This window comes from the organism of the source record quoted next, assembly GCF_019968955.1.
Source record: "MAG: Porospora cf. gigantea A chromosome Unknown PgA_NODE_179_length_30642_cov_841.201, whole genome shotgun sequence".
NCBI lineage: Eukaryota > Apicomplexa > Conoidasida > Eugregarinorida > Porosporidae > Porospora > Porospora cf. gigantea A.
In genome coordinates this window covers 24,595-30,642 of record NW_027151459.1, presented here as the reverse complement: position 1 = coordinate 30,642, position 6,048 = coordinate 24,595, and the positions used below count along the sequence as shown (strand labels likewise).

General features: G+C 53.9%; 2 protein-coding genes across 4 annotated transcripts; both read left to right on the top strand.

Annotated features, from left to right (window-relative positions):
* Nucleotides 1-106: 106 nt before the first annotated feature.
* KVP18_004956 (uncharacterized protein) lies at nt 107-3,315 on the top strand (the record flags this gene model as incomplete). Of its 3 annotated transcripts, XM_067958070.1 has the most annotated exons (4): nt 107-326; nt 354-1,931; nt 1,960-2,201; nt 2,257-3,315. In XM_067958070.1, the coding sequence occupies 4 exons, from the start codon at nt 107-109 to the stop codon at nt 3,313-3,315; spliced, it is 3,099 nt and encodes a 1,032-aa protein (XP_067811955.1). The 3 variants fall into 3 exon arrangements, with proteins under 3 accessions (XP_067811955.1, XP_067811957.1, XP_067811956.1); XM_067958072.1 differs by having other exon boundaries at nt 107-1,931; nt 1,960-2,261; XM_067958071.1 differs by lacking the exons at nt 107-326; nt 354-1,931; nt 1,960-2,201 and having other exon boundaries at nt 2,272-3,315.
* Nucleotides 3,316-3,418: 103 nt separating this feature from the next.
* KVP18_004961 (uncharacterized protein) lies at nt 3,419-5,914 on the top strand (the record flags this gene model as incomplete). The annotated part of the gene is made up of 3 exons (XM_067958079.1): nt 3,419-4,642; nt 4,669-5,565; nt 5,594-5,914. The coding sequence occupies 3 exons, from the start codon at nt 3,419-3,421 to the stop codon at nt 5,912-5,914; spliced, it is 2,442 nt and encodes an 813-aa protein (XP_067811964.1).
* Nucleotides 5,915-6,048: the final 134 nt, after the last annotated feature.

Here is a 6,048-nt window from a genome sequence, read left to right as displayed (position 1 = left end):
TTCGTTACGTTGAAGTGATCGTACTGCAACATTGATGCCCGTTACACGCTACACACTATTGGAGTGGGAATATCTATCATTCGGGCTTTGAATCCGTTATTTGCTGATGCTGCCACCAGCAGTCACAATTCGCGATACATTTCTGCGTCATCAGCAGGATACGCGGGTGCAACAGGCGATGCAGGTGGTGATGTCGCGCGAACCAGGAGCCTTGGTATCTTTGCAAAAGGCCATTGACATCGTGGAGAGAGAATTGCAACTGACAGAGGAGGAAAGCCTTGATCAGCACAAGGAGTCCTGTAGTGACGTTATGAACCTACATCACGGTAAGCCGGCAAGGCAACAGAATACAGACATCCATCACTGCCTTGCTGTCCTGTCTGACATGGATAAGTCCCTCGAAACGATGCAGGAGACTCTGACCGCCATGACGGAGCAGACTGGGCCCGTGGCTGCGCAGGCGGCATCCTACGAGCAGGACATCAGCTTCAAGACGGCAGTGCATGCAGCGCTGACAAACTTCCTCTGCGAACGCACCGTTACACCGGAGCTGGCTCAGCAGCTACAGACCGCCCCTCTGGACGCCAAGTACCTGGAGTTGCTCGCTGAGGTGGAGGCAAAGTTGTCTGCTGCCTTGGCAGACGACTCGCTGGAGTCTGTTTCTTCGGTCGTCCCGCAGCTTTTGAGGTTGAGGTCAGTCGTAGTGCTCCGTGTACGACAGTTTCTCTCTGCGGAAATCACCTCTGCTGGCGAATCCAAGGCCAGCACTCAGGCGAAGCAGACTGCGCTCATCCGGGATCACCGTCTCTTCTTTGCGTACCTTGGCTGTGTGCATCCGCGTAGCGCCTTCGAGGTCAGATCGCTGTACGTTTCCACAATCAGTGCGGTGTATCTCAAGCACTTCGCTGCGTACGTGGAAGCCCTGACCAGGTCGTTGTCATCTTCGAAACGGTTCAACATCCTTTCGGTGGTGAGCTTCGCCAAACCCCCACATTCGTCTTACCTCACCGACAAGGTGAACTCCACCCCGCATTTCCCTTCCAGAGGAACTACCGTGGACTACGTCGAGTGTTTTCGGTCTGTCCACCGCTGTCTATGCGACACGCTGACGTTTGAAGCCGCCTTTCTGAAACATTTCTTCGGATGCTGTGATCCAGGGTTCACCACGGCCCCTGCTGTGCAGGTATCGGATTCACGCCGCCCTGAGCTCGCCTATCTTGAAACCAACCCCGAAGCCCTTCTGAAGTCCATCACCAAACCAGTGCTGGGATTGCTCATTGAGCATCTCGACGGCAGGCCGCTTACGGATCCCCAGGAAACTTTCCTGTTCCTGCGAATAAACCAATACCACGAAGATCTGATGAGCGTTCGGGGTATTTCAGGCCTAGAGTCCTTCCATGCCCTGGTAGAGCGGCGGCTGGTCAGGTCGCTTCGCGATTCACTGCGGCGGCAAGTCTCATTGGTTCAGGCATCAGTGGAGCAAATTCCAGCTGACTTGATATCTAGCCAGCCTTACGCCCTCGTACAGAGAGTCGCGTGTACTCTAGCGAACTTAGTTCTGATCGCCGAGACGCCTCTGCCGGTAAACGACGCCGCTTTCATGCTCGAGAGAACTGGGCCTCCGCGCCAGGCCATCGACATCGTATCGCATCCTTGCCAGGCGCTAGCAACGTCCCTCGACATGCTGATTGAGGCGTGCACTGTAAAGTCCAACTCCACTCCCGCCTTTCTGATTAACAACCTGGACTATTGCTTGCAGTGCTTCCTGTGGCTAGAGGGTGGTTCGGTGGAGACAGCGATGACCCTCCTCAGACGAGAGACCTCAATCAAGCAACACTCCATTCTTGGGCCTGTCACTCAGCAGTTTGAAGAGAGACTGGCAGCGAAAGTGGAGGAGTACATCACTTCGATTCTGACTACAGGGTCGTTCAGTGAGCACGTAGCCGATACCATACGCAGCGGATATAATGCATCTCATGCGCCACGGGACCCTACCACCAGAACCAGCCCTGCGCCATGTCTCTGTCTGGTTTCACCGTCAGTGGAAGTCTCTTCTGTCCGAGGTCCATGAGAAGTGCATCTCAGCCTTTGCGTGCCTTCCAACAGCACTTGAGATCACGAAACGAGCCTTCGCGCGAGTGCTGGAGTGTGCCACCACTCTGTCCGACGTTCTGAAGGGGCACCCCGAGCTCTTGGATATTGTCGTTTCGCCGCAGATGATTCTACAAGAAATGAAGCGATTCAAGTGTGCAGCAGAGTAATGATGTGCAAATGCGCGAATTGGTTTACACTGAACTCCTTCCTGAGGAGTACAGTTTGGAACTTGAGCTCGACTCCCTTTCCGCTCTAGAGGTCGAGCCCAAGCTGTGTAGTCAGGTGCTGAAGGTCTTGGATGATCACCTGAAGGAAGTGTACCCTCATCTTCGACGAGTATCCTCACATGGCGGGCGGTTGCGCGTTTTACTCAAGGAACCGTTGTCTGTCGAGACTCACTCTGCGCTCACGGCCCTTCTCGGGTCCGATCTGACTTTCTTGACTGTTCAAGTTCCTCGAAAGCAGCCTGTGTCGCGTGAACAGTTTGAGAGTTGGAAACAGGTCTGGCCTATGGGATACAGGCAACCCTCCTGGCGACCGACACCTGTCACAGTTGAAACACAGGAGATTTTCGACGCCGCTCTGAGGCTCGTCGAGGGCATGGCACGCGATGTACGTTTCATGGACGATCCCTGCTGCGCTAGCGCTTGCTGCATCCTCCTGGGCACAACTGTTATCTCAGCGGAAACTCACAGACGAGACCGTATAGGAGGAAACCTGACTGCTGGTGGACCCTTGGCGCATTCCGGCTTTCGAGCGATTCAGGGCGTCGCTTCTGCGGTGTGCGAGCTGGAGGCTGGTGACGCCCACCCACTCTGCAGACTTCGAATGAAACGGGACCGAAAAGGGTACAAGAACGCACTGCGGAAGAAACAGAAGACCGTAGAGGTGGCATCCGAGCGATTCGCAGACTTGTCGCCACTGCCGACAGGAGTTGGCGCTCATCTAACAGCGCCTTTGGAGGCGGATATCGGAAACCTTGATGGCGCTCAGTATTACTGCAAAGATCTCACCGCGGTCTTCTCTTCGGCTCCATGCCTGTTTTGTGGTATGTGCCTCCTGCACAGTCGAATAGCATCAGTTGTGTTTCTCGACTGCTGCTCGAAAGAAGACCCGGAAACATCAGCGTTCGGTAACCATTGGCGACTGAATGCTCGCTCGGATCTGAATCACAATTTCGTTGTCTACAAAGTATCAAAACGAAACCCCAATGATGGCTGAAGCAGTAACGAAACCCCAGCTCAGTGTATGCGGTTTAATGTCGAACCCCAGATGAAGGTTCAAGGTTCGTGTTTTGATTGCCGTAGAATTTTCTCTAAATCCGATGTTACCGGTTATCCCTTGCACCAGCCGTGCCCCTGATGCGCCCCTTATAACCGAAGCACACATCCTCTATAGCTTCTCAGACGGTTTCTTCACTGACGAGGGTGAGTTGTGGTGGAACTCTAAGCCGTACGAGTTCCCCCAAGAGACTGTGCTGGCGGTGGAGACCATGGGCGATGCGGTGGTGGTGTTAGAGGAGTCCAACGGGGTGATGTCCTTAACCCACAACAAAATCGACAACGGTAGACTTCGAACTACAGGTAGCCTACGGCTCAGCCAGGCTCTAGATATCTCCTGCATGGCCACCAAAGAGGACATGTTGGGCCAGACGCCGGTGTCGGCGGCGAACATCCATTGCGGAGCGGAAGGAGCGCGAGTGGTTGTGGGAACTGTAAGTGGTCAAGTTTTCATCTGGTCTATGCTTCCATGGGCGAAGTGGGTGGAGGCTGGCGCTGAGCACTACCTTCCTACGCCTTGCTTGATCTCGGGGATTTCTGATGGTATCACCAACATACACCTTACAGACTGGGCAGGCAAACTCTATGTGTTCGTGTCTACAGCCCAAGCAATCTTGATATACGAGGGCCGCGAGAACCCGTGTAGGCCTCCTTGTCTGGTATGGAAGGAGGTTGCTCTTGGCGCTGCTCAAAATCACACTCACTTGGCTTGGTCGACCATGCTACTTCGCACTCTTGGTGTGCAGAGGGTAACTCAAGGCGTTCCAACGCCGCTGCTGCTGGTTCTGAGCACCAGCGCTGTGTTCGTATACCATCCTACCGAGGGCAACGTCTTGGCCGTGGCACTCCCGTCCCTGGCCGACAATCGACGCCTGCGAGGTGTCTCCGTCGGTGTGGGAGGTCACCTCATGGTGACGACCAGCACTCGTACTGTACCAAGGCGTGGTGTGCCGTTGGTGGTGTCGCAGTCACTTCCAAACAAGGTTTCGAGCCTGTTTAAGCGAATACCCGTTACGTTGGCATCCCAGTGGAGAGAGTACTTGACGAGGCCGACGCATGACTATGAATGTGGTGTGACCATAATTCAGCTGGTGGACACTCACAAGTACGTGGTGTTGGACGGAACTTACGATGCCTACGACGCCCATGTAAGCCTGAAACACGGAAACTTCTCCATCTTGCTGGAGGACTGCAACGGCGTGCGGTTATGCACAGAAGTGCTTTACAGAGAAAGAGAAAGAATGGAAGCTCTAGTGAATTGCGGACACGTGGGTAAAGGAAATCTACGACACAGACGGCTATTGCCCGCACGTTCGTTCGGGAAGGGCTCTTCTCTGCAAAGGCGCTGCAAAAGTTGCTGCTGGAGGAGGGTGAAAGGCTTTTCAAGTCGGGTCGGATGGACCAAGGAATAGCAGCGTTCCTGGAGGCTTACCCAACCTGCAGGCCTGCCAGAGTGGTGGGCCTGTTCCATGACCACCCGGAGTTGCTGCTGCATTACTTGCAGAAGGTGTTTCTTCTTGGCGAGTCGGAACCTTCATCGGGCTACCTGTTCATTTGGCAGCTGATCTCTGTGACTGAGACAGCTGGGAACAAAAAACTGGCTAGGAAACTTCTGTTCACTGAGGAGGGCGGTCTAAAACCTGAGTTGCAGCAGTTCTCGACATCCTTTATCGATGAGCTACGAACTCAGGGTTGCTCCAGCCTCGCGTTGGAGGTCGCCACTGCAGTTCAGTCCAATGTCGCAAAATCAGAAATCCTTCTTCTGGATCTGGACTCATGGGAGGAAGGGCTGGAGGCCCTACAATCACTCTCCGTAGCTGAGCTTCACTCGGCGTTCACAGCGGAGCGGCAACACATCCTCCTCCCCCTGAAGAACAAAAACCCCAATGAGCTGCTGGATATGCTTGTACGCGTAGGAAGATGTTCTCCGACACTGATTGGTGATGTGTACGGGGCTGTGTCCGGAGTGGGGGACCCAGAATTCCTACGTATCTTCTGTCATCGACTATACGCGGAAATGGACACGCCAACGGCTGAGCTGGTGGAACTGCTGCTGGAAGATCGCATCCTGAACGACGAACAGGAGAATGCGCTGGAGGTTCTGTTGGCCAACCAGAAAATGCTGTCTACCGAGTGTCTCTACTCCACGTTGATACTCGCAAGACGTGTTGGACATCAAAAGCTCATTATGGTAAGTATCTGGGACACGGATGATGCAGCATTTGGGTTCCATTCTAGGAACGGAGCCGGAGGAATTGGCTTCACTTGGCGCATTCACCAAGGTCGTTGAAGAGGAAACCCCGACGGCTGTGGAAACCGCCGACTCACCGAGCTCTGGATCCGCTGAGGGGTCTGTTTCGGAAAATCTTCCAGAAAACTTAGTGGCCCTGACCAGCCTACTGGCTGGTCGGTGCGTGGCACGCCAGAATAACAGCAGGTGGGCCTTTGGTTACGCTGCGGAAGTGGACAATGACAAGCTCGTGGATATCATTACGGGATGCAAAAATCTTTGGGAGTTGGCAGACCTCAAGAAATCATGACCCAACGATAATCATTTTTAGCAGTTATCTCAAACAATGACTATGCTCATTCTGTTGGTTATGCTTTTTGAAGTTTTAGGAGGCTGCATGTCACCAAGCACAGGCTACCTTGGAACTCTCTTGCTGGAGGTGCG